General features: G+C 42.6%; 1 protein-coding gene across 1 annotated transcript in view; it reads right to left on the bottom strand.

The window, feature by feature from the left end:
* Positions 1-12,537, bottom strand: part of PLA2G4A (phospholipase A2 group IVA) — a 220,567-nt gene that overhangs the window by 154,339 nt on the left and 53,691 nt on the right. The window contains exon 5 of the mRNA XM_068240163.1: positions 6,732-6,845. Within this exon, the coding sequence (XP_068096264.1) occupies positions 6,732-6,845 (114 nt within the window). The remainder of the gene's footprint in view (positions 1-6,731; positions 6,846-12,537) is intronic.

The following is a 12,537-nucleotide window of genomic DNA, read 5'->3' as shown; positions in this document are numbered from 1 at the left end:
TGCACGCGCAAAAGTCTGCGAACGGCACTTCACGTGCTAACTGTTTAGCACACCCGTGCTAAACAGTTAGCACGGCTTTGTGAATCAAGCCCATTGTCTCTAGGTATGAATTTTGTATATTAATCCACCTCTTGACCCCCTCACCCCCATTACTTTAGATTGTAAGCTCGCAAGAGCAGGGCTCTCTAACATTTTTGTATCTTGGAATCTGTTACACATTTACTCATTAATTTTGTCACTGTAATTACCAATTCTTTACTTTGTACCGATTCTGTATTTTGCACCAACCTATTTTGTATATTGGTGTATACAATTGTCTGTATAATTTTGTACCCCACGTTTGTTTCTTACTTTGTACAGAGCCACTGAATATGTTGGCGCTTTATAAAGTAATAACAATAATTATGCCTGACTGTACTTGTTCTGGGACAGCACCCCAGAGTATTTTAGGTAGAGGACCACCGTGAGTTGACATCTGGGAAACTGGCATAATTAGAATGAGGTCTGCAATCACAACTTTAATAGTGTAGATCCAATTAACTGAAAAAAAAATTCTAATGTTAATCAGAGAATTTGTTATGGTAATATGAACATCTCTGTTCATCCAGGAAGAGGTAGCAGCATCTGCCAAATCAAATAACACTAGCCAGCCAGCAATCAGTAGTATGACGGCCAACAGACTTTGAATACTATGGACAGATTGTGTAAGTAAATTCTCACACTACATGGTGGTGGTAAAATTAGTCTGTGACTAGACCAATCAAAACTGAAGGGGTGTACCAGACTTTACAGTTACCAACAGCATGCAACTGAAGTGCTCATACACATACAGTAACAAACAGGCATGCAGTCATGACCACTCTCAGGCCTTCTGTTGGCTGGCTGACTGTCACGTGAAGATTCAGATAATATATATGGAGGATGATTCATAAAAAGTAACGCACCCATCAACGCAAGTTATTTTAAGGAACGCGGGTTTATTTTAATGCTCACACACTATGCACAGTCCTGGCATCCTTAGTAACGGACGATGTTTCTAAATTTCGTGCGATAGTGACATAGCGCAATCAGGATACATCACTAGTGCGGCCCCTACTACGTTAATGTGGAGAGTAAAGTCTAGTTTGATCATTGGCAGATAGCAGTCAAGATAGGTCGTTAAGCAATCTGAGGTCGTTGGTAGTTGGCAGGCAAGAATAGTCGTTAAGCAATCCTAGGTTGGGGCAGGCAGCAGGCAGGCTTGAGTGGGAAGATAGTCCGGGATCGAGGCAAGTGGCAGACAGAAGAATCCAGGACACAAGCCAAGAGTCAGGACAGGCAGCAGTCAATCAGGTCAAGTAAACAGGCTGAGTCAAACTAAGGGGATCAAGATCGAGAAAAGTCATGTGAACCGGGTTGGTAACAGGCAGACAGGAGCAAGTGCAGGGTAGACCAGAGGCACAGGTACGGTTAGGCATAACCACTAGCTGTCACAATGAGCAGCACAGAATCATGGCTGAAGGGGCTCTTTTATATTGAGTTTTGGCACAAACTCCATGCGCATGTGCTGAACTTCGCACATGTGCGCGCAAAGTCCTATGCTGCTATGCAAGATCGTGTGCACACCCCTGCTATAGTCATCCAACCACAGTCGGTGGTGCACGTGCATGGAGGGGACGGGACGCCAGGTCAACAAGGACACATGAGAATTACAATGATTTTCCTAGCTTGATTGAATTTTTATATAAAATTTTGCAAGTCAACAAGCTGATGATTTATGTTATTTCTGAATAATTTGTTTTACAAATTAATATATGATACAAGGTGCAGCAAGCTTATATACCAGACGGGCATAGGCTTATTATCAGCATGTGCATATGACCATTTGATATGGCCTTTTGATCCAGTGAGAAGACATAAGTGTGGGAGAGGTGGGCGTGCTGTACTGTACACAGAAAAGGACTGTATTCAGCATTAGTAGCGCTGGAATTGTTATTCCTTAATAAACCATGAATAGTATGAAATAAAAAAAGTATTCTGAAGCATAATAGGATTTCAACACTTAGTATGCATAACCCAACGCATACTTTATTTCACGTGTCCTGAAGAGGCGTAAAACTCACGTGAAACAGCTGTAGACAGTAGGGGCATTTGTTGTATCTGGAGTGCCGGAGTCCGTGCTTTTCTTTTACGGACATACTTTATTTCGTGTTCTTAAAATTGTCATAGTAAATACATTATACTGTAGTAAGTTTTGGGGTTTAAATAATTCTAAAAACGTATGTACAAACAAACCTGAAGAAGTATGCTTAATTAGAAACATTTAGGAATGTTTATAAAGTATGTATATGCAATTATGCAGTACTCGTAACAAATATGTATGTGTCAAGGGGTACTTGAGATCATTTTACCCACATCAAGGGGGTACTTAGCCAACACAGTCATTAACAAAGGAGTACATATTATAAAAACGTTGAGAAACATTGGCGTAAAACAATTGTACATGAGGGGATTTTGGGAAACCTGAGATCCAGGGTTACGGTGATTGCATGTCTGCACACGGACAGAACGCTTGATCTACTGATGGAGACAATAATACAAATAAATATATGCAAGGGGACAGAATGACATTTTTCAATAATGAGCAAGCGAATGGGGGTTGTACTTTACTAAAAGAAATGAAGGAGCAGAATGAAGCTTTAGTGAGATAGTGTAATGTGGTACAGAGGAGATGGTCCTTAGGGAAGGTTATGGATGTACATAGGAGGTGGACGGTCAGTCTTTGTACACATGGCTCCTGTGAATATTCACTGCAGAAAAATTACCTTGAATAAAATGCTTAATTATATATTTTTTTAGAAAGATGTAAACAGTACAAACCAACATTTTTTTATTTTTTTTTTAAAGCCCGACTCCGGCACAAAATGTTTTCTTCTTAAATTTGTGTAGGCTCTCTGTCTGTAGAACCTCCTTGATTAGCGGATATCAAATAAATTACTTTTAAAAGCACCTGACCAGAAGTCCCTTCACCAGTACTTCCAGTAGCACATACTTTAGTTATTGTAGGCTGCAATCTACTTTGTATTCAATCATTGCTCTGTCCCCCTTGCAGTGCAGTGCAAGATTCAGGGCAAGCAGAGGCAGTATAACAAACTGTATAGCAAAACATGCACATCTAATGGGAAGTTGGGATGCCTCTTTTATTGTAATGCTGTCTCGGAGAAATGTAACAACTCAGGTAGCTTCTCATGTTTAGTTCGGTAAATCCCCGCACTTCTATCGCAGCTGTAAAGATTTTTATGAATTAGCACACAAAAGTCATTTTCCCGACAAGATTTTTTACCGCAAAGCCTTTTATGAATTTACACCAATGTGTATTGATCTGATTAAGCAGGCAGATATCTGCGAAACAGATTATCTATTTCGTTTTCTATGAAAAAACAAAACAAAAAAACACTTGTTCATTATACACAAGTTTCTTTCCTCATTTGACATACGCAAATTTGTATTATTTTATTCACTACCTACGACCTTCCTTTTTGGGGGTCCACCTCTTCCCTCCCAGTATTACTCCCACCCCCCACTCTTATTCACCTGGTGTAGTTAAATACTACACTATACCAATCTCCTGTGGGCGGAAGGGAGTGGAAGGATCATCCGACTTCTCTAGACATCTCACTAACAGCTGAGATACTAAGCAAGATAAGCAAGCGATCAGATGACATATTTTAATCTGTGCCTGGAGAAGGGATTTACATTTATTATGTAAAAAACTGTAATCTGAAACACATACTCAAACATGCATAGTCAAACCTGAAGCAAAACTCCAAAACAGACAGAAAACTCACCCTTCTAGTCCAGCTATAAATAAATACAAAGAATTAAATATATATGATAAGTTGCCAGTTTAAATATTTGAAGCATATATTTAATTTTCACTTCTTATAACCTGCTGCACATTAAAATATGTAAAAGAAAAATAATAATGAAAATAATTGGTAGCGCCTGTCCTGTGAGTGAATCAGGCATTGCTGCACTACAGTGTGATTAACGTAACACGACATCAGGTGCCCAGGCCAAAGAATAACTTCAAATCATAGTGCTCTATTGCAAAAATGTTGATTTGGCCCCACCCCTAAACACACTTAAAGCGACCTGAGCACCAGTACATTTTTTTTTACCTATAAGGGAGGTTCATAATGGAGTGTGCCAATAAGGTGCAGGGATTAAGGTAAGCCTCGCTACTTCCCTATCGGGTGCTACCAGGAACTACAATATTCACCAGATACAACCGGCCAAGTGGAGAAGATGACACATCCCATACGGTCCAAGGGCCAGAGAAGCAGCACCCAGTAGTAAGTAGTGAGACTGGGTAGCACCACATGTTTTCTGGCTGCATAGCATAGAAATACATCACAGCTATGCAGCTTAATACTTTCAGACTTCTGCTGAAATCATAACTTTCCTGGCGGTAAGCCCGAGCTGAGCTCGGGCTATGCCGCGCAGGAGGATTTCTCAGGCCCTGCTGGGCCGATTTGCATAATTTTATTTGTACACGCAGCTAGCACTTTGCTAGCTGCGTGTACTGCCCGATCGCCGCTGCTCCGCGCCGATTCGCCGCTACCCGCCGCGCCGCCTGGCCAATCAGTGCCAGGCAGCGCTGAGGAGTGGACCGGGACTCCCTTTGACGTCACGATGCCGGTGAAGTTATCCCGCCCGTAGCCATGGCGACGGGGGAAGCCCTAATGGAAATCCCGTTCAGAACGGGATTTCCAGACGGGCTTGATTGCCGGAGGCGATCGAAGAGGGTGGGGGGATGCCGCTGCACAGCGGCTGTCATGTAGCTAGCGCTAGGCTAGCTACATGATTTAAAGAAAATAAAAATTAAAAAAATAGTGCTGCGCTGCCCCCTGTCGGGAGGGTTAATGAGTGGTGGTAGTAAGGTAGTAAATCACACAAACAATCAATATGTTGAGGATATTGTTTACCAGATATACCACTAATCTAACAGTGTATGTGTAGCACAAAGTTTCTTTAACAGATTATTTATGTTAGAGTAGATACAACTATATAATGAAAACTATAAAAACTAAGGCTGTCTTGGTTGATTTTCAATGGGCTATAGATTGGAAAAGGCTATTCAATTGTACTGTAGGAGGGCAGGAAGGGAAAGGAGGAGCAAGTTATAAGTGGCACGCCATTGATGGCAGCATAGCTTTGGAGTGCATGGAGCAATACCACAGTGGTATTTTTAAAGGGAAGGTTCAGGGACGCTACCTGGGGCTTTCTCCAGCCCGTGGCAGGCAGGAGGTGCCCTCGGCGTCGCTCCGCAGGCTCCCGGTGGTCTCCGGTGGCCGACTCGACCTGGCCAGGCCTCTTCTGCGCTCCATTGTGCGTTCCACGCCGGCGCGCTGACGTCATCGGACGTCCTCCGGGCTGTACTGCGCAGGCTCAGTAGTTCTGGCCTGGCCAGGTCGGGTTGGCCACCGGAGACCACCAAGAGCCTGCGGAGCAGGGCGCCGAGGGCACCTCCTGCCTGCCACGGGCTGGAGGAAGCCCCAGGTAAGTGGATGTGGATTTTATTAGCGCCCCTGAACCTTCCCTTTAAGAAACTTTTATCAAAGTTATGCAGAAATGTGTTTGACTCTCTAGGGGTGCCAGTAGTAAAGCAGGTAAACAAATTATATCAGAGAGATGCCAACTGCTTACCTGAGCTACCATGCAGTGCATAATGGGTGGCCGGAATAAGACAGATAAATTGACTGTAAACAGTGGTGTTACAGTTAAATGTAAGAGTAGGGGGATGGGTTGTCACAAGCTGATCTACCCTCTCTCCTACCCAGCACATACAGTAACTATCAGCAAGAGATATCTAGGGATGGTGTTCCGAAGCATCCAGATCGGACCTTGAATTTAAACCGATGTGCAACGATGCAGAAAGGTTAACTCACCTTTGTCAATGCCTCTGTGCACTGCCCTCCATGTCACATTTAATCTCTCCAATTATTCCTTCTTCACAGCCGGAAGAAGGAAGTATTGGAGAGCTGGGCAGCAACATGGAGGGCAACGCATAGAGACAGTGACAGTGACAAAGGAGAATAACCCCCTCTGCCATGGTGTGTACTAGTTTAAATTCGAGTTCTGATCAGATAATGACTGCCTCTGCCAAGTGTGTACGGCAGCCCTGGACCCCTGTTGAACACTCAGACACTAATCCAACCAGGAGGATCATTACAGCCGAGCTCTGGCCAGGGGCATAGTTCTCCCCACTTCCTCCACCCACCCGCATGAAGTCAAGTACGTGCTGCTCAGTCATCCCTGGAACACCCCCCCCCCCACATAGTGACAGAACACATTGCTAGCCTACAGGCTAGCAACATGTTGTTGCTATGCAGGGGGCATCGTTCATCCAATAGGAGAGGCTTGATAAGAGTTGGAGAAGCTTTCATCAATTGTGGACATAGTGAGTTTTAGCAGACTCGCTCTTTCTGTGTCAATGTTTCTGGGAGAAGTTACACAATTTTAGAACATATTTGTAACTACGTGATATATTCTCATGCAGCTGCTATGTTGAGGGATAAAACTACATATACACATATTTAGGAATAAAACAGTGCACATGCAATCCAATCTTTTACCTAAGATGCATTTGACAAATATTACACATATACAAAGTACGTAATTAACCGAACAAGGGCAGAGCTGGGCTTGTTAAAATTACGAAATGACAAAATTACTATTGTTCTTCTCACCTTGTTAAATGCGAATGGAATCTCCTTTTTCTCCCCAGGCTTTAATGAAGAAATCTGAAATGTTGTTGTGCCCAGAGTTTCATCCATAACATAATTAGCATCCATAAGAGTTATCTGTATAATACATAATTAATAATAATAATAAAAAACAAACAAAACAATGAGGTGAACTACCAGAGCTGATCAAAAAAAAAAAAAAAAAAAAAAAAAAAAAAAAAAAAAAAAAAAGGTACAGATAATGTAGCTACTAATTATCCAAAGTTTTGTTATCACAAATGATACCAATTGCAAGTAAGTTCACATCAAGCATCCTATGCACATAGGCCTAGTGCACACCAAAACACGCTAGCAGATCCGCAAATTGCTAGCAGATTTTGAAACGCTTTTTCTTACTTTTCTGTAGTGTTTCACCTAGCATTTTGCGGTTTTGTAAAGCGTTTTTTGGTGTAGTAGATTTCAGATATTATTACAGTAAAGCTGTTACTGAACAGCTTCTGTAACAAAAACGCCTGCAAAACCGCTCTGAACTGCCGTTTTTCAGAGCGGTTTGCGTTTTTCCTATACTTTACATTGGAGGCAGAAATGCATCCACAATCCAAAAAATGCCTCACCCCGGGAGTATGCGTTTCTCCAAAACGCCTCCCGCTCTGGTGTGACCCACCCCATTGAGATACATTGACCAAGCGTATCCGCAGCCGCAAGCGGCTGCAGAAACGCTGAAAAAGCCGCTCGGTGTGCACCAGCCCATACAGTGGGTTGCAAAAGTATTCGGTCCCCTTGAAGTTTTCCACATTTTGTCACATTACTGCCACAAACATGCATCAATTTTATTGGAATTCCACGTGAAAGACCAATACAAAGTGGTGTACGTGTGAGAAGTGGATCGAAAATCATACATCATTCCAAACATTTTTTACAAATAAATAACTGCAAAGTGTGGTGTGCGTAATTATTCGGCCCCCTGAGTCAATACTTTGTAGAACCACCTTTTGCTGCAATTACAGCTGCCAGTCTTTTAGGGTATGTCTCTACCAGCTTTGCACATCTAGAGACTGAAATCCTTGCCCATTCTTCTTTGCAAAACAGCTCCAGCTCAGTCAGATTAGATGGACAGCGTTTGTGAACAGCAGTTTTCAGATCTTGCCACAGATTCTCGATTGGATTTAGATCTGGACTTTGACTGGGCCATTCTAACACATAGATATGTTTTGTTTTAAACCATTCCATTGTTGCCCTGGCTTTATGTTTAGGGTCATTGTCCTGCTGGAAGGTGAACCTCCGCCCCAGTCTCAAGTCTTTTGCAGTCTCCAAGAGGTTTTCTTCCAAGTTTGCCCTGTATTTGGCAAATATCCATCTTCCCATCAACTCTGACCAGCTTCCCTGTCCCTGCTGAAGAGATGCACCCCCCGAGCATGATGCTGCAACCACCATATTTGACAGTGGGGATGGTGTGTTCAGAGTGATGTGCAGTGTTAGTTTTCTGCCACACATAGCGTTTTGCATTTTGGCCAAAAAGTTCCATTTTGGTCTCATCCGACCAGAGCACCTTCTTCCACATGGTTGCTGTGTCCCCCACATGGCTTGTGGCAAACTACAAACGGGACTTCTTATGCTTTTTGTTAACAATGCCTTTCTTCTTGCCACTCTTCCATAAAGGCCAACTTTGTACAGTGCATGACTAATAGTTGTCCTATGGACAGAGTCTCCCACCTGAGCTGTAGATCTCTGCAGCTCGTCCAGAGTCACCATGGGCCTCTTGACTGCATTTCTGATCAGCGCTCTCCTTGTTTGACCTGTGAGTTTAGGTGGATGGCCTTGTCTTGGTAGGTTTACAGTTGTGCCATACTTCTTCCATTTCTGAATGATCGCTTGTGGGTGCTCCGTGGGATGTTCAAGGCTTTGGAAATCTTTTGTAGCCTAAGCCTGCTTTAAATTTCTCAATAACTTGATCCCTGAATTGTCTTGGACCTGTCTTGTGTGTTCTTTGGACTTCACGGTGTTGTTGCTCCCAATATTCTCTTAGGCAACCTCTGAGGCCATCACAGAGCAGCTGTATTTGTACTGACATTAGATTACACACAGGTGCACTCTATTTAGTCATTAGCACTCATCAGGCAATGACTATAGGCAACTGACTGCACTCAGATCAAAGGGGGCCGAATAATTATGCACACACCACTTTGCAGTTATTTGTAAAAAATGTTTGGAATCATGTATGATTTTAGTTCCACTTCTCACGTGTACACCACTTTGTGGTCTTTCATGTGGAATTCCAATAAAATTGATTCATGTTTGTGGCAGTAATATGACAAAATGTGGAAAACTTCAATGGGGCGGAATACTTTTGCAACCCACTGTACGTATAAATGATAATAATGTACATAAATCATATCAAAACATGATTGATCAAAGTCACAAAACTGAAAACTGCAGCAGAATACAAATGAAAGATGGGCACCAGGTATGACAGACTGACCTACAGCCATTTTGTGCAGCTTGCTCACAGCATGAACAAGCAAACACACAGCGATATGGCCACTGATTAGTCCGTCAGGAGCAGCGTTTGATTTGAATGCTACTGCATGTTTTTGTAAACCTGTAAGTGCCTCGCTCTCAAACGCATGAATGTATGGGGTGCCGCTAGAATCTCTACCTTCTGTTGTTCCACACTTTGATTACTGAGCCTGTATTCTTGTTCAGTGAGGTAAAGAAGTATTTGATACCCTGCTGATTTTGATTGTTTGCCCTCTAAACAAGAAATGACCAGTCGATAATTGTAATGGTAGGTTTATTGTAGCTGTGATACAACTACAAAAGAACCCTCAAAAATACAGTGCCCAAAGTCAGCGCTTGATGGGCATTATAATGCGTGAAATAAGTATTTGATCCCCAACAAAAGATGACATACCGTATATACCCAGCTATAAGTCAAGGCATTTACGTCTGATTTCCTGAAGTAAAGTATAGCGTGCAACGTATAATCGAGTCAGACCTAAACTTCTGACTGTCAGCCAATGTCCTTGCTGTTTTCAGCCTCACTTGTTTTGGCCACTTGGATGGGTGCTACTTGCTGTCCTGACAAGGATTCATATCTGTTCCTCCGTCCACCGACTCTGTCAGTGTTGCTGGTCATATCACTGACAGCATCACTGTACAGCGCAAGTGAGAGTGCAGCATAAGGATGTGAACAATCTCAGCATCAGAAGTAAAATGCAGTACCAAGCAATTAACCCTTTGCGTACCAGCAGTCTCTGGCCCCTTAATGATCGGAGACCGCTGCTACCAGAAAACGGCGCCTTCCGACAAATCGCTTCACATACCCGTAGCTCTCGGCGGCCACAACGCTCTTCCATTTCCACTTTCGCCCCTTTCTCTGCTATCTCTATGACGGCAGAGCACTGTCAGCCGGTCAGGAACTTCTTTCATTGGTTTCTGATGCTGTCTATCAATGTAAGCCAATGTGATCGTGTTCAGGAGCAAATGAAAGCGGCTCCTGACCTGCTCACAGAGCTCTACCCTCTTACAGATAGCAGAGTGAGTGAATTGTGGTGGGTGCAGAGCGGCGAGATCGGCGGTAGCGCGGTGGGTAAGGAGAAATCTATGTCCTGTCAAAGCAGCAGATTTCTACCAACGCGGTCCAGAACCTGGTAACCCCTCATGTTCTCCGAGCGTCTTTCCCAAACTGTACTGCTGCTAATGTATATAAACACAGCAACAACAGCACAGTGTAAAGAGGATGCATGGAGATCATGAAGAGTATCTGCAGGTACCTTGTCTCGTACTGATATGACTGTCAATCTACTGCTCCACTTTCTGATTACTATCTAAAAAAATTTCAAATCTAAAATCAGTCTGGGCGTTTTAGCTTGGAAAGGGCACAACTTACAGGTGATCTAATTTATATGAATAGATGTGGTAAAATTAGGAAGAGTATGGTACATTTTTATTTACAGTATATGAGGATAGTGCACTTTCCTGGATCGACTTGTACTTAATTCATCAAAAAATTCCAGCTTAATGGAGTCAAATATTTAGGCCGACTTATATCAAAGTATAAATGGTAGTACTCGGTGGCAAAATGCTTGTTAGAAATCACAGAGGCATACATGTTAAAAGCGGAACAGAGCACCGGAAACTCCCTGGTAAAAATGACGCTGCCATAGGTGGCAATTTTAATAGCCGCAACCAGTGGTGCTACACAGTGTGTGGATCTCACCGCTCTTGTAGAAGTGTACAGTCTCTCCAGTCTAGCTCCAGAGCAGAGATGCAAAGATACAGCTTCTTCTGAAGCGTGCATCAGTTAAGCCTCTTTCACACTCGGATGCCTTCAGCCCACGTTGTATGCTTTGCTGATTGCCGGCGATCAGTAAAGCCTTGTAGCACAAAAAATCCTATGAGATTACGCACACTGCAGCAATTGTGACGTGTTTACGTATTTCGCCGATCATAAACATGCTGCATGCAGCATTTTCCCAGCGTCTCGATTCTCATTCACTGGAAAGAGAATTGCAAAACGTATTCGCCAAAAGCAATGCAAGGCAATTGCAATCGCAATTTGTGGTTCCGGGTGTGAACAGGGGCTTAGTGTCTCAAGACATCAGAAACGTGAAGCTCTAAAGCAGCAGCTGGATTCAAAGTTGGAGCTCTCAGAACCCTCAGAACCCTGCTTCCTGGTGTACCATGTGATCGAGCAGTATGTGACTCCACCTACATGTTTTCCCCATCTCTCCCCAGTCTTTTAAACAGGTCCCGTGACAAGCTGGGATTACAAGCACTCCTTCTTAATTTAAAAGGGTTCTCCTAATCTCAGCTCATTACTTGCATAGTGAAGTAGAATACAGTGAAGATTGCTGACGATAAGCAAAACGCTGAAAAGCTCCGGAGTGTGAACCAGCTATTAGAATGAACGGTTGTTCAACCTCCTACCCTACCCAGCATACACCAACTGGGTTTCAAATATATTTACAGATCCTAAAGGTGGCCATTCATGGTATAATTTTTCATATTTTTTCGATTAGATAATTTAGTTCGATTATTCCGTTAGATGGAATATAAAGATTTTTCCAGCATGTCTGATCAGATTTTTCTCGAAGAAAATGGGATAATCGTTCCAATTTCTTGATCGAAAAAAAAATATTTCAACTTTCATTCGATTCGATCATTTAGATCGAATAAACGGGAAAATCTTTTTATTGTATCGTGTATGGGCACCATAAGAGTTCAGATTTCACCAGTAACCCCAAGCAATTAAAGTGAAGGGAGTTGTAATATTTTTAGTAGCCCATCACTGCTGTCAGCCAGGTAAAGAAATTGGGGGCAGGGGCACATTAGCAAGACATGTATTCTGCAAGATGTTGTACCTGATATTTTACAGTAAAACCTTTCTGGCCAGACATTGCAGACATCGGATGAGTGTTTAATGGTGATGCTCTAAGAAAAAGGCTGTCAAACAGGCTTGTGAAGTGGTGAACCTTCAAACCTGGTATGCAGTGACTAGTCCACTTGCAGCTGGAATTGAAACATGACCAGATTCTACTTACGGTATGTAAGATGTTAACGGTCATCATAGCTTTTGTTATCTTCTTGTTTAAGGGGAATTTAAGTTGCCCTAGCAATCTATAATGTACGATATTCATTATTCTGTCTCTCACTCTCTCCCCTATAAACAATACATTATTATTCCACTACTGAATACGGTACTTTTTTTATTTTTATTTTTTTTTTAGTTCCCCATGTAATTTAGGCTCCAGCTATTGCCAGCACCTAAATTACTCAGTGAGTGTTGCTACAGTCATAATTTATTTTA

This window comes from Hyperolius riggenbachi, chromosome 6, assembly GCF_040937935.1.
Source record: "Hyperolius riggenbachi isolate aHypRig1 chromosome 6, aHypRig1.pri, whole genome shotgun sequence".
Taxonomy (NCBI): domain Eukaryota; kingdom Metazoa; phylum Chordata; class Amphibia; order Anura; family Hyperoliidae; genus Hyperolius; species Hyperolius riggenbachi.
The sequence above is the reverse complement of the archived record's forward strand: the minus strand, read 5'-3'. Positions and strand labels throughout refer to the sequence as shown.